Raw genomic sequence first — 21,297 nt, 5'->3', positions numbered from 1 at the left:
TGTGGCTTAAAACAGCCATTTATTTTGTCTACACAGTCTGTGGGTCAGAAATTAAGACAGGGCACATTGGCTGGTCTCTGCTCCATGTTGTGTGGGGCCTCGGCTGGGAAGACAGTAGCTGAGTGTGATTTGACAGCAGCAGCCGGAACCCTTTGGAAGGGTCATCGCTCACATGTGGGGGTTGGTGCCGGTTGTTGGTTTTACCCCAACTGGGCTGTCGGCTGGAGCTCCTGGATGTACCTGGGCTTCCTCACAGCCGGGTAGCCTCCAGGAAGTGGGGCCTGTTACTTTGTACTTGAGAGAAACAAGTGTCCCAACAGACAGGGTGGGAGCTGCTCATCTCGGAATTCCCACGGTATTGATTTTCACTCCGTTGTAGTGGATCCAGGCAAGACGCAGAGGTGGGCCCAGGTTCATGGGAAGGCGGTGTAGACCCCTAGCACCTAGGAAGAAGAATTTGCAGGCATGTTTCAACACCACTACGATGCAGAAGCAGTTATTTAAATGGTGGCCAAGTGTCATCTTGCACATTACTTGATATCCCAAAGGAAAATACACAGCTTTACTGTGGAAGGGTCAGTCAGACGCTGCCTTAACGCAATGATCACTGCAGATGCCACAAACAGGTACGATTTCAGTGGGCGGCACTGAGACGGAGCAGATTGCCCCTGACATGCAGGTGCTGGCCTGGCATCGGCTGGGCCTTGCTGTTCTCCTCCCGGCAGAAACAGTTTCACAGAACATCAGCATCACACAAGACCACTTTGTGACCGTGACGGGTCAAGACAAAAACAAGACCCTTTCAAAACCATGTCTGAACACGGGCAAAGCGTGAGCATTGTCCAAACCACAAAAATGAGAAAACATCCCCCGTTCCCAGCTAACGTCATTAGCCGCTGCTGCATTACTAACTACAGTTTTAGCCTCAGTTGGTCCCTGCTTCTGGGCAAGATATATTAAGATACCCAGGATAGATCACCTCTGCTTTCTAACAGCATCCGACACGGAGCAAAGCCCTGTGCCCTTCCTTCCCCCATATCACTTCACACAACCGAAATCCTACAGTCAGCTCTTCCAGCACTCTCACCGAGCGCCCCACGCTCCCCAGACGGTGTGCTCTTCCTTCCTCACGGCAGCGAGCAGTAAATGCAGCTTGCGTGGTTACACGTGTGTCCCTGTGGTGTTGACGGCACCCAGCATCGTCCTTCTGCAGAATGACTGGAAACGCTCCGGTTTTGGGAATATTGACGTATTATGACCCAGTGGTTTCACTTTTCGGAATCCGCGGCAAGGGAACATTGACATGCGCGGGAGGCACAGACCGGGCTGTCTCCACCATGTCATTGCTTCTCATGCCAACATCGTAAGCAACCTGCGTGTCCATCAGCAGAGAATGCCTAAAGAAAATGTGATATATTTTTGCCTTGGCACTTGACGTAGCCGTTAAAAAGAGGGAAGTAGAGTTGTGTGTTTTGTTAGAGCGAGTTGTCAGTCATGTTTGTAAGTAGGAGAAAAATACAAGTTGTAGATGGCTATGCGTAGCATGGTGTCCTTAAAATTCTGGATAAGAACAGCTTGCTCTTTCTCCGTAGCTGACTCTAAGCTGCTTGCCTTTCCCGTGTTAAGTGGCTGCAGATTTATGGGAGACTGGGCCCTTGGAGTTCTGGCAGAGGGACCCGTGTGTGTGTGTGTGTGTGTGTGTGTGTGTGTGTGTGTGTGTGTGTGTCCTGTCCTGGGGGAAAAGACTGGATATCAGTGGCTCTTGAAAGAGCTTGAACCTCAGCAATCTGTGGACCTCCTCAGGTGAAAATGCACTTCACCTGGGTGTCTTCTAGACTCCAAAGGCCAAGAGAAAGCTGAATTTGCAAGTCAAATCTCCCCTGCCTGGGGGCCTGGGACAGCACAGGAATGAAGCAAGGAGTCTTCACCATGTTCTGAGTAGGGGACTAGGGGCTTGCTATCCGAACGTCTAAAAGGCTAAAACGTCCTTTTGTAACCTTTAGGATATTCTTAGTCTGACCTGAGCCTCATTGAACCTGCAGAGAAAAATAACAAATGCTTGATCTAAGGGGGTGCACAGCAACCACAGAAAGAAAGGTCTGGCAGAGCGATGAGAACACGTGCCCAGTGACATGCCTGCCAGACCCTGAGCATCCAAATAGAAGAATAAAAACACAGGTGATCAAGGGCAGTATGTGTGTAGACGCACACACAGTGGCAGTAAAACAAAGTGAAACTGTGGTGCTACATAGCACGGATCTCAGACATTCAGCAGGTGAATTGAAGACGTGGGTCGTCACCATTGAGGTTCACACGGTGTTTCTGGAAGACCACTGCAGAGCACAGAGCTAAACTGAACAAGTAGGAAGTTGAGGGTAAAGGGAAGGGCCTTGGAGAGTACATCCAGGGAAACTAACATCCCCTAATAAGGGCTCCAGAGTGCAGAAATGAGTGGTGTATAATGAAATAGAAAAATTTAACTGAATTGAAGAAAGTTCTGATTCTGTAGGTTAAAAGAGCTCATCAGGTTTGGTGAAATGGACATTGATGAGAAAAATTTGGGGCATGTCTTGGTAAGATAGTTCTGAGTCCTAAAGGTAAAGAGAAATCATAAACCTCGAAACAGAAAATCATATTGGTAATGGACTTTTTTCTGTAACACACAAAACCATACGGCAGAAGAGCATTTATAGACAATTGCAATAAAAGGTACAAAAACCAGGCTTCCTGTACCGAGGCAGAATGTCATTCAGCCATTTGTCTGTCAGGGTGAAGAGCCATATTTGGGATAGCAAGAATTCAATGCATACATCAGCCTTTCACCTCATTTGAAGAAGGTGCTCAGAATACAAACCAAGCAGAGCAGTAAATCACATCAGCCTGAAGATGGTAGACAGTGAAGAGGGCTGACAAACAGTATGAGCAAAGTTCATATAAAAATGATGCTGCATCATTTCTATGGGACGTAGATATATAGATACAAGTAAACGCACAGGGGAAAAAACGTGGAGGGTACGTTAACAGTGGTCATTGCTGGGGGGCGATCGGGTTTTGGGCTGGTAGTCACAGAGGACTCCAGCCTTCTCTGCAAAGGTTTTGGTTTTGTGTAAGAGTACATCTAAATGTTAATGTGTTACTTTTTAAAAAACACATTAAAAAAACAAACCCAGAGACCGGGTTATGAAGGACTTTGTGTGCCATGCTCAGGAGGACTTCCGAGTTGTAAGCAGGAGACTGTCCTTATGTGATCTGACTTGTGATGGGGGTGGTGATATTTCTGGCGGCCTGGTGGAGAGCTGGCATGGGCGGTAGAGGCTCTAATAACAGTTCAGCAGTACTAGAGCTGGAAACTCTCTGAGCCTTCGGGTGGTTTCTTCAGGCCAAACATGGCTCCACAGGCTTGTTTTGATGTAGTGTTAGCTCAGCTGAAGGCAACACGGCAGCTTAAGACGGTTGATGAAGTAAAATCATGGCACTGTTTCACTTGCTTTTGAGATCCCCGTTAATGTTGACACGTTTCCTCATTCTCCTGGGGAAATAATGTAGGTTTCTAAAAGATAATAGAATGAGTTTCATTAGAAAGACTGAACTTGAGCTCTTAGGGGGAAATTTCCCTGGATTTTTCTAGTGTATGTTCATCTTCTGTAAAATTGTTACTAATCCTGTAGGACTTCTGTTTTGAAATGAAATATTCAAGAAAATGTATAGCCTGTCTGCTGGGTTTATTGCTGAAAACAAACACCTTTTAAATGGTTTTTATTTCCTAGGACTGGGCACTTGGAGTCCTTCATGCCAAAATCATCGCAGCTATAACCCTGATGGGCCCTCAGTGGTGGTTAAAGACAGTAATTGAGCAGGTGAGCAGAGTTCGCTTTCAGGAGAGACTAGGTGGGGCAGGGGTGGTGCTTGGCTGCTGGGGTGCTTAAGTTTCATTTTCCACCTTTGAGTTTTCTGCATTTTCTCTAATAAGTATATGTAACTTTTTTTTTTTTCTAAGAAGACAGTTTGCTGTTTTATCACCATGAATTTTCATCAACCATTCTTAAGACTTTCTCCTTTTTTTAAAAAATGTTTTTGTATTTATTTTGAAGGAGAGAGATAGAGCACATACACGCCAGTGCGTGGGAAGGGCAGAGAGAGGAGAGAGAGAGTCTCAAGCAGGCTCTGTGCTGTCAGCCCCATGCAGAACTCGATCTCACAAACTGAGATCATGACCTGAAGCCAAAATCAAGAGTTGGACACTTAACCAACTGAGCCACCCAGTGTCCCAAGATTTCCCTTATCTGAAGTTTAACCAGTGGCTTACAGTACCTAAAGCTCCGAAGTAAAGGCAAAAATTAGTACATGTGGTTTGTTTCAGGGAAGTTCTGATGTACGCTTGGTACTCAGTTTTCTAAATCTGTAGTCGAATAAAGAGGTTACTGTTCAAGACAGTAAATCAAGGGCAGGGGAAAAAATAATTTAAAAAGTAAAGCTGATACTGTATACTTGAAACTAATATAACACTATATGTTAACTAACTAGAATTAAAATAAAAACGTTGGGGCGCCTGGGTGGCTCAGTTGATGAAGCATCTTTCAGCTCAGGTCATGACCTCACAGTTCGTGGGGTCGAGCCTTACATGGGGCTCTGTGCTGACAGCTCAGAGCCTGCTTGGGATTCTCTGTCTCTCCATTTCTTCCTGCCCTTCCCCCACTTGCACATGCCCCTGTGCACTGTTGGGCTCACTCTCTCTCCCCCCCCAATATAAATAAACTTAAAAAAAAAAAAAAAGACCTAAAAAACATATCCCAAAGCCTTAAAAAAATAATTAAAATACAAAATAAAAACAATCTTAATGAAAAAAAAAAGCAGAGCTGTTAGGGAATATTTTATTACATAGCATGTAGGTTATTATTACCGTATTATGGAACTGTCCGATAACTTGATCATTATGGTGATAACCTTGAAAAAAATACATTGTGCCTTTGTACTCTGGTAATAAGGCTGGGAAGTATGAGAATTCGCTTTAGAAAGATTTCTATCTAAAATAGCCAACATAACAGATTTTGGTACTTATTTCTTTAAATTTTAGTTGACTAGAAAACGTACTTGTGGACAATCCTCTTATCCTTAGGTCAGCGTCAAATAGATTCGGCGTTCTGTTGCAGGAAACAGATGTATAGGAGATAAAGACAGTAGTTCCCAGCTCAGTATGCACAAGAAAATTGTCAGAAAAATCCTGGCCCCGGAGATTTGTGGGGGTAGGAGCGCCAGGAAGTGGCCGTGTGTTTGCATCCACTTTGGAGTCTCCAGGTGTGACTCTGGCCCTTGCCAAGAAATGTGGAGAAGAGGGTTTCGTCGCAATTGGACATTGTGAAACATTGTTGATCTTTGTAATATTTTGCTCTCTGAGACATCCTTTTTTCATACTGTGTGTGTAAGTTTGAACAAAATGGTCGAGAAACACTGGGATGTCTTGTTGCATCAGTTTAGATTCATTCGGGATTGGTTGCCTTTGGAGGGTTGAGCCTGTTGTCAAGCATGTCCGTGCGCTGTGGCCCTTGGTTGAAGTGTGCTTCAATACTGTGTGCTGCGGGCCAGGAGAAGGCGGGGTGCTGGGGAGAAAGCAAGAACAGAGGTCTTCAGTTCTGTCCCCCTCTGCTCACCATCTTTATTTTCCGTTATTCCCAAGGTTTTCCCACTTCTATTCATCCTTTCCTCTGAAGTGCTATTCATTAGAACTTTCTGGATAAGATAATGAAAATACTGGAGAAATTCTTGACATAAAAAAAGAAAAAATTCACCATAGAATTCTTTCCTACTATATTTTCACGTAAAATATCTTCGGTTAAAATTTGATTTATACAAGCTTATCAGAAACATGTTCCCTGCTTATAATGTTTTCTTCCATATTCAGATAAAACGAACGTAATCTTGATTAATAACACAGATCATTCTTACACACATATGTGAGTAGTTGTTTGGGGTTATGATGTGGTCTTCACCTCATATTATTGGGTGTATCCAGTATTGTATAGTGCAGGGCTAGTATAGTTAGGATTCTAGACTAGTGTTTTATTGTTTCATCCCTTTGCAGAGTTAACCTCAAAGTGTAAGGAAATAAATGCATTGCTGTAACGACTTGTGGGCACCGTACTTAACATTTGTGTTCAGAATTTGTCTTGACTTCGGAAAAAATCGCCAATAGATTCAACTCCCTGTGGCTTGGATTCAGTAGAGATTGCTCTGTCAACTTGGGGGAATTTGTCTTGTCTCCCTTTTTCTAATTTTCTCCCTCACGTTTCAGGTTTATGCAAATGGCATCCGGAACATCGACCTTCACTATATCATTCGTAAACTGGCAGCACCAGTGATCTCTGTGCTCTTGCTTTCCCTGTGCGTACCTTACGTCATCGCGTCTGGCGTCGTTCCTTTACTAGGTGGGTAATGCTGGCCAGGGAGCTGGAGACGGCACCTGTTAACATCACTACTTTCTCGGCACTTCCAGTGCCATAGGCTGTCTGGCTCCGGATGATTAATTTGTGAATATAAATCCAGCTAAAACAGTGATTTCGCAAGACTCTTTTTCTTCGATTTGACTACTTAGGGCAAGATTTGGGGAATCGTAAACTTCCTTGATACAGTTTTTTCTCTAGGCAAGTGAGGAAGTATTGACATTTACACTGTCCTCAAAATAGGTACAGCTTTCCTTCAGGTTGTCTTCTCCTGACTAGAAGTGCTGTGATCCCATACTTGTAAAATCAAGGTGAAGTGTTGTTATATTAGTAACTAGATATTATTTTTTTAAGTTTATTTTGAGAGAGAGAGAGAGAGAGGGAGAGCACGCACATGCACACTAGCAAGGGAGGGGCAGAGAGAGAGAGAGGGGGAGAGAGAGAGAGGATCCCAAGCAGGCTGTGCACTGTCAGCACAGAGCCCAGCACAGGGCTTGAACCCATGAACTGTGAGGTCATAACCTCAGCCGAAATCAAGAGTCGGATGCTTAACCAACAGAGCCACCCAGACGCCCCACAGCTAGATATTAGCTTGTCAATTACGTGCTCACAGGTCCTCACAGGACCTTAAACCCAGCATATTTTCAAAATCAGAAGCACAAAGTTTCCCCTCCAAGTCTTTTTTTTCTACTGAATTCCGTCTCTTAGTGCTTAGTGTTACCATCCAGAATTTGCATGGGTCAGAAACCTTGTAGGTCATCTGTGTCACCTTCCTACTCACATGGTCCCCAAGTCCCGCTGCCCCAGCCCCCTGTGGCTCTTACGTTAACCTCCGTGGCCTCCTGTCTGGTTTCCCTAATTTGAAGCCACCGCCACTAATTCACTCTCCACACTGTGGCCACAATGACCTTTCAAAAGAATAAGTCTCATTGTTCCTGTCTGGTGAACATCCTCTTGATGGTTCCAGCATGGCCTTTATTTTTTTTATTTATTTTTTTAAATTTTTTTTAACGTTTATTTATTTTTGAGACAGAGAGAGAACATGAACGGGGGAGGGTCAGTGAGAGAGGGAGACACAGAATCTGAAACAGGGTCCAGGCTCTGAGCGGTCAGCACAGCCTGATGCGGGGCTCGAGCTCAAGGACCGCGAGATCATGACCTGAGCCAAAGTCGGCCGCTTAACCGACTGAGCCACCCAGGCGCCCCAGCATGGCCTTTATTTAAAGCATTTCACGTGCCAAGCGTCAGCTTCAGTTAAGCACCTCCCAGCCCTGCCTCCCGGGGGAAGGACATATTTTTATTTCACGGTCATTCCATATACACTTAGTTTGCCCTTTCTTTGTTTTATAGGTGTTACTGCAGAAATGCAAAACTTGGTCCATCGGCGAATTTATCCGTTTTTACTGATGGTTGTGGTATTGATGGGGATCTTGTCCTTTCAGGTCCGCCAGTTTAAGCGCCTTTATGAACATATTAAAAATGACAAGTAAGTCTAGATTTCCGTTTATCTAACTGTTTTTAAGATGTCTCTCTTAATTTTTGTTTTTAATGTGATAAATCATAGTTGAGAAGAGTGCTCAGATTCTGGATACGTTTTGAGGTAGAATTAAAGATTTGCTAACAGATTGGATGTAAGATGTAAAAGACAGTGTTATCAAGGATTCCACTGGGGATAGGGAGCTGTCACTTTTGGAGATGAACAAGACTGGGAGAAGCAAGTAAAGGGAGGAAGGCTTTAATGCCCATTCTAAATAGTTTTTAGTCTGTTTCCTAATGTTTTGGTCTGACGGTACATTAAATAGTTTTAGGTAAAAATAAGCCTGTATGAGGACTTGGCCCACCTAAGCTCTACCTGCAACCAGGGGCCACTGGGTCACTCTGACCATTGCCAAGAGAGCTGTAAGGTTCCTACAGAAGTACTGTAGGGCCTCTGTTTGAGGGAAACTGTGACCTCTGCTCCGTGAGAGATTGAGGACAGCCAAGGAAAACACGTTCTGGGGATAACAGCCGTCTGACCTTCCATGTCCTAACAAAGCCAAATGGTGGCTGGCAGAGAGTGAGTTTATAATATAACTCCATCCTGATTTGCCAGGAAGAGTCCCAGTTTACACGTGTTGTCTTGTTTCATTGTTAACAACACTCTCGTTTAGACATGAGGATACCTCCTCACACCTGTTGAAGTGGCTACAATTAACAACTCAGGAAACAACAGATGGTTGGCAAGGATGTGGATAAGGGGGAACACTTTTGCACTGTTGGTGGGAATGCAAACTGGTGCAGCCACTCTGGAAAACAGTGTGGCGGTTCTCCAAAAATTAAAAATAGAACTACCCTACAACCTAGCAGTTGCACCAGTAGGTATTTATCCAAAGGATACAGAAATGCTAATTCAGAGAGGCGCATGCACCCCATTGTTTATAGCAGCACCAAATTATGGAGAGAGCCCGGATGTCCATCGATTGATGAATGGGTAAGAGTGTGTGTGTGTGTGTGTGTGTGTGTGTGTGTGTGTGTGGTGTGTGTCTGTCTGTCTATACACACATACGTATACACAGTGGAATAATAGCCATCAAAAGAAAGTCTTGCCATTTGCAACGACACATAGAGTGTATTCTGCAAAGCGAAATAAGTCAGGCAGAGAAAGACAATTATCCTATGATTTCACTCATATATGGAATTTAAGAACCAAACAGATGAACATAGGGGAAGGGAAGGAAAAATAAACAAAAACAGGGATGGAGACAAAACATAAGAGACTCTTAATACAGAGAACAAACTGACGGTTGCTGGAGGGGAGGGGAGGTGTGGGATGAGTCCATGGGTGATGGGCGTGAAGGAGGGTGCTTGTTGTGATGGGCACTGAGTGTTATATGTAAGTGATGACTCACTGGGCTCTAGTCTGGAAACCAGTACTACGTTGTATGTTAACTCACTTGAATTTAAGTGAATAAAAAAAAAAAAAAAAGATGAAATTTAGGGTGTTCAAGCCTTTTCCAAAGCATTCACTGACAAAAAACCCAAGTATACTTGGGCAGTCTGTAAAGTTCTGTCTACCGGGAAAGAACAGAGAGGGGATTTCAATGGTGAATGTCCCATTTTTCTCACTTCACTCGTTTAGGCCGACGAGTACATTCTGCAAGACAGTGCAGACGAGACATGGCCTCGGCTTTTTGCTGCTTTCTTCCTCACCCTTGTCCCCCACCCTGCTCGTCTGCCCCAGCGGTCTCTCCTGCCTACCTTGGGAGCATGTCCTCACTCCATTATTTCTGCTCTTTTGCCGCAGCCCCAGCGTACGCTCTTCTCCCACGTTCGTTCTTCGCATAGCAAACTGTGAAGGGCAGGCTCCCTGAGGCCGCACCTCGGGTGCCGTGGTTTCCGCCGGTCCAGCAGCGTCGGAAAAGGGAGCAGGCTCTGCTCGTGGTTGTGCGGGGCGGGCTGTGGGCACGGATGCGCAGTGGAGCTCGTGGTCATTAGGGAGAAGGGGCGGTGGGCTCAGAGTCTCCTTGCTCTGCACTGAGTTCCTTTTTGGTCCTGGGCAAATGAATTAAAAATCACTGTTGTCTCTGCTTTTTATTGCTTTTCATTGCCATAACGTCACCCCATTTTGGCATGACTTGGTGTATCTTGTGATTATGGGGGTGTCAGGCAGTGCCTGACATTAGCGTCAGGATACATTGGCATCCAGTTGTCATTGTTTAAAACATGGATAAGCCGTCACAGTTAAAAATACACTGGTGGGGAACTAACTGTGAGGGAAAGGAGTAGTTAACATCAGGAAAGGATTGGTGAGAGAAAAAGAACGAGGATTATACCGTGGATCATGGATGAAGAAGCAATAGGATTAGTGAAATGCTTAAAAAGTGACGTGAAACTACTCGGCAGAAACTGCCACAATTTCAAGTGAGGCTGGTGTGTGTTGGTGGAAAAGTGGTGAAGTCAAAGGAGCAAAAGTAATGGTGAAAATGAAAGTCACTACACTGAGTGCAGCACATGCCAGGCCTTGTTGCCGTGGCTTTTGTGTGCTTCTTATTTCTTACAGCAGTCACGGGGCACAGTACTGCTGTCCTCGCTTTATTGGCGAGTAAGTAAATTGGGTCTCAGAGACCCGGCTCCCGGGCCAGCCTGTCGCGTGCCGGCTTTGCTGTCCCGTGCTCGCACAGGTGGCTGAGGACCGAGTGGCCACTCGTGGGTCTGCAGCGCTGACTTCACATGGGCACCGTGTACCCCAGCCTCCTGCCGCTCGTGGCCACAGTCGGCTCTCACCCACTGTCCTCCGAGGCTCAGCCTGCAGCCCGGGCCCCAGGGTCAGGAGGCCCCCCTGCTTCTCCACAACCGCCGCTGTTGTCCTGGGGATGTGGTGTCTGGTCACGCCAGCCGTGGTCACTTCTGTGTCTGGTGCTGTAGCCCTGCACCCTTTGCCCTGACCTCCGTATCATCGCGGCACGTGACTTAGGGACGTGTAACGCTCTGTTGTTGGGCCGTAACCTCCTTCCTTCTGTCCCTTGCACATGCTCACTTCTCTGCCTTCTCCCCTCTGACCTCATTGAGACTCTTGCCCTTGGGTTTCTCCTTTTCTCTAGAACTAGAGCTATTCTGATCCACTTTCCTCTCTACCTAGCTTTCTATTTCTTCAGATCTGTCTTCTGAGCTGTTTTAGAAAATATTCCTAACAGATAAATGCCCTGAGTCAGTTGACTGTGTCTTACTCCCCGGTGTCTGCGTGTGCACGAGAGCCCCGGCCTTCGGGCCAGAGGACACACGCCATTGCCTGGGATCCGAGGCCTTCCGACGTTTGCTGCTCTCGCCTCGCCGTGAGCTGCCTGTTTATGTGCCTGTTGCCAGTGTTCATTCTACGCTCCCCTTCAGACCATTGAAGGGTTTTAAGTGGGAGTGATCTGATTGCATCAAAAAATGTATCACTGGCTGCTCTTAGGAAGAATATTTTAATATGTGGGATCATATAAGAGAGTAACCACCCTGTTTTTACAACCTAGATACCTTGTGGGCCAACGCCTCGTGAATTACGAACGGAAATCTGGCAAACAAGGCACATCTCCACCACCTGCACAGTCGTCCCAAGAATAAAGTGGTTGTCTCAGCTACCTTGACCTTCCCCTTGCCTTTACGTGTCCTTTTTTGTGGACTTCTCTCTGGGAGATTTTTCCCAGTGATCTCTCAGCATTGTTTTTAAGTTAACTGTATTTGACTTGTGTTCTCAGCATTCGGAGAAGCAGCGTGCAGGGCCCTGCCGCCCTTCCTGCATCTTCCACCATCGTTGCTGTCTGAGGTCTGTACATGTGTAAATAGAAGTTCCTGGATACCCTAAAACCGTGGATTAAACAGAATGTGCATTGTACATCTTAAACAAAATGTATATTAATTTATTAAATCTAGTTGTCACTTTATTTTGGACCTGCTGTGATCTTGACAGGAAATGTGCCACAGAGCCATAGTGCAGAGGCAAAACTTTTTCACGACGTCCTTTGGAGCGCGGTATCCCGGTGTTCCTAGCAGTTCGTATTAAGTAAACTGTGCATTCTGTCTTTCTTGGCTGTTCAGACCTTACCAAGAACTTGAAAGGAAACAAGTAGAAATCAGCAGTGGAGTGTCTGTGGTAAGAGAACATGGACTTTGTGCTCACTGTCGATCGTTTTTGGAAGTCATTTTGTATACACCAAAGCTGTTGTACATTTCTACTGCCTGATTTTTTTTCATGGTGTCTGTGTTTATAATATTGTATAGTATCTTGTGCTAGGTGAGGAAATTATTTTTAATTTTGATAATTTAATATTCCTAGTGATCAGCATTAGGGGTTGGGCTTTTGTGCTTGTTCGGGGCATGTCTATACTTAGAGAAAAAAAAAAAAGTCCACAAGAACGTTTTCCTTAGTTCTCTCCAGCCCCCCTTTTCCACACACAGCTGTCGTTTTTTTTCTCTTTGGCAGCAGTAGCCAAAAGTCATGCCGGATCGCAAGTCTTCTAGAATACTGTCAACAACAGTACCGCATCATACTGGAATTAGGACACACTGAGGTGTTAGCTAAATGCACACGTCGTTTGTGGTCTTAGATCGGCAGCACCAGGGAAGGCAGCCTAGAACACCTGGTCCTGCTGCTTGGGGCACCCCGTTGGGTCAGGATTAGGGAGTCCGTTTCTCCTAGTTTTCCATGAGTAAATCCCAAAGTTTCCAGAGCTTTTTGTTTACAGAAGAAAACTACAAATGAAACCAGTTTGATTTTACTCGTCCTGAAGGAAGCTGGCTCGAGCTGGCCTTTTTAACATAGGAGTGAAGAAGGTGTTTCATTGGAAATGTGCTGTAAAATCTCAGAATACTGAACACTTACAGATCTGGTTTTCCCTGAGAACCAAAGCTTCAAGAATGAAGTATTTAGAGCAATACAACAGTTGGGCACACGATCCCAGTATTTAATGGTAATGGTATATCGTAAGGGTGGTGTTTGTGTTTTGAATGTTGTCAGAGAAAATGGGCAGCAGAGGTCTTCAGGAACTCTTAAAGAGTTTCCATATAGTATTAAAATCTGTAGACTTAAATCTGAAGATTCTTTAAATATGAAAGTCAGCCAAACGTAAGCTACCACAAAAGCAGACATAGTCTGGTTGTTTTACATTTCAACAGTTTTTCCTGAGGTGGTAATTACTTTACCTTAAATATAGTGTAAAAATCAGTATCAAAAAAAAAAAAAAAAGCTTGACATGGGGTTCAGTGTGAACACCTCTGGCACTTTGTAGCAGTCCTTTCCCTTGTATTTGAAATAAGGTCTTTGCTAGCCCTGCATTTATGTGGAAATGGAATCCTACTTTAAAAAATTAGGAGCATTTTAAAATGTACTGCCACCTATCGTGGTATGTGTCTATATAAATTGTTCTCTTTGGGAGAAAAATATTATCAATTGGGCATAGAACTTGATTATATTAATTTAGCTTTCTTTTTAAAATTTTCAGAGAATTTATAGATCTTGATATAAAGTCATTGAACACATTTATCCATTTTATCGGAAAGAGAGGTAGGCAGATACCACAAAAAATTAAAAATTGTTATTCTACAAAATTTTAAATGAATCTTATCAGATATTTTGTAAAAAAAAAAAAAAAAACTGAAAAGAAAAACCTACATATATGAACATATACGAATGGTGAGAATCTTGCCCTCCATTTCACCGGCAGATACTTTATCTTGTTGTATCTAAGGATTTCCTCTTGGTTTTCAGTTGTGCTCTGTCCTGTTTTTAATAAGATGAAAACTTTCATAAGGAAAGCGTTTGCTGACATAACATTTACATGGGCAGCACCAGAATTTTATTATTAACCAATAGTCTCATGAACATTTGAAACCTCTGGTTCAGAAAGTTCTAGTATTGCTGCCCTTCATGTAGAATAAAAAAAAAAAAATTGTGTAGTTTTGCTTCATTTTACATTGGGCTAAAACCGTCTTCAAGGAAATTAATTACAAAAGAAGACCATTTTGCTTTATTTTTAATTGTTTATAAATGGAAGACAAATCAGCATTTGGGAGTAAGTTTCACATGACCAGTTATCAAATGGTCATATTATGAGGTGTGCATTTGTCATTATTAGCAAATTATGTTTGAGTTTTAAACTGTTGAAGCTAATAGTTGAGATGAAAACAAGAAAATACCAATGTGAGGTTTATGTATAGCTAGCCTTAAAAAAGTTCCATGTTTTTAGGTGATTTTTTTCCTGTTAGTTCTCTGGAGAAACCGTGGAAATTGGACATCTCAATTCCAGATGTAAACAAAAAGTAATTTTTATTTCAACATTTAATATAGCTGTTATTACTGTGGATCCTTGTGTTTTTTCTTTCCCTTATTCAAGTAACAGAGAATAACTTTTTTCTTAAATGATTTGGTCTAGAGATGTCATTCTGTATTGGCAAATGCTATTATTAAAGTGTAATTCTTGAATTTAGGTTGAATTCATGACTTTTTAAAACGAAGAAGCACTGGACATTTCTCCACTGTATTGTGTTTACCCCCGACCACCACGCGCGCGCGCACACACACACACACAACACACACACACACACGAGAATGTAGTGCCGGTCTAAGAACACTGGCGTTTTGTCAACTTCGCAAGTTAGCTACCTCATTCTCACTTTCAGGACTATTTTAAGCTCTCTACTTACTGTGATAAGTTTTATACTTGTAAAATTTTAAAGTGATTATGTTCAAATACTTCCTTTAGAATGTTACCTACTCGGTTGCCATCAAGAAAGACAAAATGTCGTGCCACTAAAGTATTAACAAAAACCTTGTGTGTGGAGATTGTAACTCCCTTGGTTGGGCTGTCTTATATCTCATTTGTCCCTCGGGCACATACTTTCTCTTCACCCTGTTACTGCCCTGTGTCATTTTTAAAAGCAGCCATCATGAGAAAGGGTTTCTTCACGTAATCTCTCAACAGTATGCTTGTTACTATACAGTATTAAAGGTGTAAGACAGTATATACCCAATTTCATTCCTAATGATTTTGTATGAGTGCCTCGTTTTGTGTCAGCAGAGTAATCTACAATACCTTAACGGAAATGTAATGACTGTAAGGCCTGGAACTGACTTGTAGATGGTACGTAGAGCACTTAGTTATTTAGGACATCAATTTTCTATTGAAGCAAACACCTTAGACACCCAGACCAATTTTATGTATATATATTCTAAAATGCTCCCTTTTTATGTGGTTGGTTGTTGCCTTCTAAGTCAAGAGAACAAAATTGAATAAAGCGAATTTAGCTGTAGCCTAGTTTTTTTGGTTTGTTTTTGCTTTGTTGCAAAATTACTTCAGAATTACAGAAATGTGCATTATTATCAGCATAGGTAGATATCTAGGTATTAAAAAATTTTTTTTAATGTTTATTTTGAGAGGGAGACCGAGTGCAAGTGGGGCGGGACAGAGAGAGAGGAGGACACAGAATCCGAAGCAGACTCCAGGCTCCGAGCTATCAGCACAGAGCCTGACGGGAGGCTCAACTCACGAACTGTGAGATCATGACCTGAGCCAAAGTCGAATGCTTAACCAGCTGAGCCACCCAGGCTGCCTAGGTATTTTTTAATATAATAATTACATAAGAAAATTATATATGATTATAGCTCCTCCATTCTGTTTTCAGTATAAATTTAGAAGGATAGTGCAGAGAACACATCCCTCTCCCCTTCATCCCCTGACTGTATTGCTAGACCATTTCATGGGGAACAGTAAAGGCCCTCGTCTTGCGGGCAGGCTGCCTCCCGCTTCGGCAAGATCCACATGCCAGAGGCCTCAGCAGGTTTTCTCTTTAAGTGGATACTTGGAATAGAGTAAAACCAATCAAAGCCATTTTGTGTAGCTGCCTGTAAATCTCAGAGAAAAGGAAAGAGTTGCATGAAGCTTTTTTCCTCCTGAGTGCCCCCATGTGAAGAGATCCTTTTGTTTCGAGGTTCAAAACTTGATGATTTCTTTTTAATCAAGTGCATTTAAGAAACACTTTTTAAATGTTTATGTATTTTGAGAGAAAGGGTGTGTGAGAGAGGCGGGGGAGGGGCAGAGAGGGAGAGAGAGAATCCCAAGCAGGCTCAGCACCAGCGCCTGAGGCAGGGCTCAGTCTCATGAACCGTAAGATCATGACCTGAGCCGAAATCAAGTCAGACGCTTAAGTGACTGAGCCACCCAGGCGCCCTCCAAGTGTTATTTTATTTTTTTAAATGCAGTGGTGGTAGGCAAAATGTTATCTGAACCACAGGGCATCTGTGAGGTTTTACAGCAAAGGGGACCCCATGGTGAATCTCAGAAAGTGCCATTCCCCCTCACACCCCACAGTTCACAGCCACTCTTGTTGGAACGAACTGCTGTCACAAGTGGATTAGGGTCCGGGGAAGTAACACTCTCCTCTCCCTCCCTCCCACGATGTTTCGGTTTGGTGTCTATTTTGTTGCCCTGCCCTGTACTGAGTACTGTAGTTGAATCGAGGTATGGTGTCTGCCTTCAAGTAGCCCAGTTAGAGTGGAAGAGGCCAGAAAAATGAGCAGAGCGTTCTAACAGGGATACAGTGCCCTGAGGAATACAGAGGATGGGGCCCCCTGTACGCATAGACTCGTCCCCCAGGCCCGCAGTCCCTCCCCACCCCACCCCCCCCACAGTCTGCCTCCCACAGCCCCACACTGTGCTGGAATGGGCCGACAGCAGCTGGTGACCTGGGTGGAGGCAGTCCCTTCTGCACCCCTGTACATGCTTAATCTTCCTTTTGGAATTTCTCTTTTTGCACATATGCAACAGTGCAGCGTCTTTCTGCTTTTCCACATTTGTTCAGTAGCTTTTTTAGGACAAGAAGCTTTGTGTCAGCAACCCCCTCAGTAACTCCTTTTTTCTGGCTCAGTTGCATCCGTCCCTCCTGCCAGTTACACAAACCCACTGGACTGATGGAGCAGAACAGAAAGTCCAGAAATAGACCCACATGTGTAGGGACAGGTGAGTTTTGACAAGGTGCGAAAGTCAACAAATGGTGCTGGAACAATTGGCCATCCAGATGCAAGGTTAAAAATTGATGCTTATCTCAACATACGCAAAAATTAAAATTATTACATTCCTAAACATGAAAGCTCAAACTATATAACTTCTGGGAAAAAAACAGGGAGAAATGTTCAGCCTCGGGTAAGGCAAAGATTTAGATTGGATACAGCCCAGAAGCACAATCCTTAGAAGAAAAATTTGATAAATTGGACATTATCAAAATTGAAAATGTCCACTCTCTGATATATGTCATTCAGAGAACAAAAGCTATGGACTGGCAGGGAATATTTGCAGAACATTTCTGATAATAGACATGCATTCAGAGTAAAGTCTCAAAACTCAGTAGTTTGAGAAGATCCATTTGCCCATTTTTAAAATGGGCAAAATACTTAAGCACACTTCACTAAAGAGGACATACAGATAGCAAATAAGCACATGAGAAGCTGGTCAATGCAGAAGCCATTAGGAAAATAGAAATTAAAACCTGTGAGTTACCACCACATATCAGAATGACTAAAAATACCGTACCACGTGTCGGTGAGAATGTGAGGAATGCTCACCGCTGTGCTGGAAGGAAAGTAAAGGGGTGAGCTAATTACTTTAGAACAGTTGGGGGGCGCCTGGGTGGCTCAGTCGGTTAGGCATCTGACTTCAGCTCAAGTCGTGATCTCACGGTTTGTGGGTTCCAGGCACCCCCCCCCCCCCTCCAGTCAGGCTCTGTGCTGACAGCTCGGAGCCTGGAGCCGCTTCATATTCTGTGTCTCCCTGTCTCCTCCCTCCCCTACTCACATCTCTCTCTCTCTCTCTCTCTCTCTCTCTCAAACATTAAAAAAAAAAAAAAAAGTTTTAATTAAATAATGGGCAGTGCTTAAAAGGTTATAGTAAGTACTCACCACCCCCAGTTGCTGACTGAGGAAAAAGTAAGTCCATATGATGACTCAGACATGAACGTTTATGGTAGCTTTATTTGTAATAGCCCAAAGGTAGAAAAAATGCACATGGCCAACAACAGGGAAAGAGATAAATGATTATCCATACAATGAAATACTGTTCCAATAAAAGGCAATTAGCTTGATACACGCAACATGGACAAGTCCCAATGCTTATTGAAAGCAGACCAAAAATGTATGCTTTCGTTTATCAAAACTTCTGGAAAATGCAGAGTAACCTACAGAAATCAATAGAAAGCACATGAGTGGGGGTTGGTGGGGAGGGACATGGAGAGATTTCAAAGGGGCATAAGGAAATGGGGGCGATGATGTGTCCGTTATCTTGATGTGGTCCTGGTTTGACATGTATACATATGTCAAAGAATTGCACATTTTCAACTTGTGCAATTTGCATGTTAATTACATCTTGATTTCAAAAATAAATACCATGTTCATATATGCTCTCTAATCATTTCATACCTTATCTTTCTACAAAGTGCCCGCTTCTCCTTTCTGACTTTTGGCTGATGACTTTTCTATTTCACCGAGAAGACCGAAGCAATCGGAACAAGTCTTCACGAGTTCACACCATCACATTTACCCTCTTACTTGCACCTGTGCCCAGATGCCCCGTGGGCCATGCAGGCCATGCCCGTCCCCTCCGGCGTGCCTGCCCTGTGCGCGGAGTGAAATGCGCCCCCGGGCTCATGTGCGATCACTCCCTGAGCCCTGCCCGCCTTGCACGGCCTCACTGGATGGACAGGACTCTCACCCGCTCAAGGCGCTGCTGCAGATCTCCCTCTCCCTCATGGTAACTGTTGTGGTTCCTTCCCATCATCCAGACGTTTCCGTTGTTTCTTGCATAAGAAAAATCTTCACCTCCTTCATCTGCTCTATTTTGCTTTCCTTTTCAGTAAAGGCCTTCAGTTATCGTACTCCCGCTTTCCAATTTTTCCTCTCCTTTTCCAACCCTACTACAATCAGCTATTTGCTCCACTCTTCCGCCGGAATTGCTCTCGTGAAAGGCCACCAATGGCCACCCCTAACTTCGGTGGTTAATTCTCGGGTCTCACCGGAAATAGCTGGTCCCTCTCTCCAGTGAAACCATTTCCCTTGGCTCTCAGGACACAGCACTCCCCTCATCTTCCTCCTACCTGTCTGTGGACTCTGCTTTATAAACTCCTTCACTGACCCTGTCTTGCCTTTCAGCTCAGTCTGGGACCTCTGTTCTACCTGCACCTATTGACATGGTGATCTCACTTACTCTCATAGTTTTAAAGGCCGTCTAGATGCTGATCACTTCACATTATATATTTATTTACTCATTCCATTCTTCTTCCTGAATTCCAGAACACATCCGTGCGGCTGCCTATGTGGACTCTCCGGACATCTCGAACTTAGTAGGTCCAAAACACACTCGTGATTCCCCTACCCCAGATTTATTTTCTCAAACTTCCCCTTTCAGTTGGTAAGCACCTGGACGGATTCAGGTTGCTAAATAAAAATGTTGGTAATACCTTTGACACTTGTTTTTCCACGCTCCACATACAATTGGGCAGCAAGTCTTAACTTCAAAATAAGTTGGATTCTGGCTACGTCGCAGCACCCCCACTGCTACCGTCCTGGTGCAAAGCACCATCATCTTCCTCCTGCCTGGGTCACTGCAGTTTCTCTGGAGCTCCTGACCTCTGCCCATGCTCTCTTTCTTTCTTCCATTGACTTTCAACACTGGACCCGGAGTGATCATGTTGAGATCTAAGTCATATCACATCAGTCCTTTACCCAGGTAGCTAACCATCACAGAGTCCCAAGTCCACAGTCGCTTTGAGGCCCCCTGTGCTCACTGTGCTCCAGGCAGCCTCCTTGCTTCCAGAACAGGTCAAACCTCTGGGCCTTTGCACTTGCTGCTTGCTGCGCCTTATTGTTCTTCCTCTAGGCTCTCCCCAAGTTCTTCCTTTCTTCACTGAAGTGTCATTCTTAGGCTTATCTAAAATTGCAGCTCCTGGGGCTTTCCCCGACCCCTCTACTGCTGTGCTCTGTCTCTCGTATGTATTAACTATATGGTTTTCCTGTATTGTTTACATTAGCATGTTTCCCCCCATTTGAATGTAAGCTTCGGAGATTTTTTTTTTTGGTAACTATTTGGAGATTACTATTGTATTTCAGAACGGTTCTTGGGACATATTCCATATTCAATAAATACTCGAGTAAATAAATGGCTGAAACAGCATAAAAACAACATGTCTATGATTAAAATAAAAACTGAAAACCTGTGCCATTCTCCAGAGGTAATTACCACTATTAGTATTTAGTGTTGTTTCCAGAATGTGGTGTGGGTCAACATACATTCACAGACTCCTTTTATCACAATGTAGGTAGTGTGCTCCCACAGACTCTGCTCAATGGGGTGCTTTTTTTTTTTCTGCTTTATATTTCATGACCATCTTTTTATATCAACACTTAAGTAGCTGCCTCATTTAATAATTCTGGCTGTATTGTATTCTGTTGTGTGGATAAGATTATGATTTCAGTTTTCTGAAAGACCATTAGTTAACCCATTTTATTATATGCTATAATAAACACATTTGTCCATACTAATTTATATACTCAGGCTAGTATTTCTGTAGGATCAATCGGTAAAAGATTGGTAAGTCATCAAAATATAGTGCCAAGTGGCCCCCAAAGGTACTAATTGACATTCTTCTCTCACCAGCATATGAGATTCCTTGTTTTCCCATATTATATCAACATTAAATATTGACTGTTTAAGTTTTGCTAATGCTGTTAATTTGGAACTGTGTGTGCCCAGGTAGAGGGGTCATGGGTGGGGGTGATGCCTCTAGGGCAGGAGGAAGGGCTGCCTGACTCTTCCTGGAGATAACTTATTTCAGTTCTCCGTTGTCCGGGCTAGAGGTGAGCAGGGGAAAGCGGGCTTCGGGGGCCTCATACATTCAGGGTGGGTTTAAACGTAGCCGCCTTGTACACTGCCCTGGTCAGGATTCACCAGAATGGAGCCAATTACTCTATCCATGGACCCGAAGCTACTGTATCAGAAGACATGGCTTATGTCCTTCTAGACCCAATCATATTGGCTCAACCATTCTGTCTTCCTTAGGAAAACAATTTAAACAGAATCTTCTTTTAGCTGAAAATCACCCGCTGTCTAAACTCCTAAGTGGGTCTTAAACTGAAATCAGCAGACCGAGTGGGAGATGCGATGGTATCGAGGCTGGGGACCGCTTGGACGAGCACGTGCAGCATGAGCGCGACAGTCGAGGAAGGCAGGGCCACATTCCTTCGGGGGAGGGGGGAGCTCGTGCCACCTGCATCGACCAGCCCCCATGATTACAACGGCTTCCTACCTACGAGGACTGAGTCACCTCGTCCTTAAGTTTACGACGCCAGAGCAAGGGG

At 44.0% G+C, this 21,297-nt stretch overlaps 1 protein-coding gene across 3 annotated transcripts in view; it reads left to right on the top strand.

Annotated features, from left to right (window-relative positions):
* The window catches only part of MARCHF6 (membrane associated ring-CH-type finger 6), a 75,452-nt gene extending 61,069 nt beyond the window's left edge, over positions 1-14,383 (top strand). For all 3 annotated transcript variants that reach the window (XM_030332528.1, XM_030332537.1, XM_030332520.1), the window contains 4 exons: positions 3,768-3,857; positions 6,290-6,422; positions 7,788-7,923; positions 11,432-14,383. In XM_030332528.1, coding sequence (XP_030188388.1) covers positions 3,768-3,857; positions 6,290-6,422; positions 7,788-7,923; positions 11,432-11,522 — 450 coding nt within the window. In that variant the 3' untranslated portion in view covers positions 11,523-14,383. The remainder of the gene's footprint in view (positions 1-3,767; positions 3,858-6,289; positions 6,423-7,787; positions 7,924-11,431) is intronic.
* Positions 14,384-21,297: the final 6,914 nt, after the last annotated feature.

This window comes from Lynx canadensis, chromosome A1 (assembly GCF_007474595.2).
Source record: "Lynx canadensis isolate LIC74 chromosome A1, mLynCan4.pri.v2, whole genome shotgun sequence".
Lineage (NCBI taxonomy): Eukaryota > Metazoa > Chordata > Mammalia > Carnivora > Felidae > Lynx > Lynx canadensis.
This window is presented reverse-complemented; position numbering and strand designations above follow the sequence as displayed.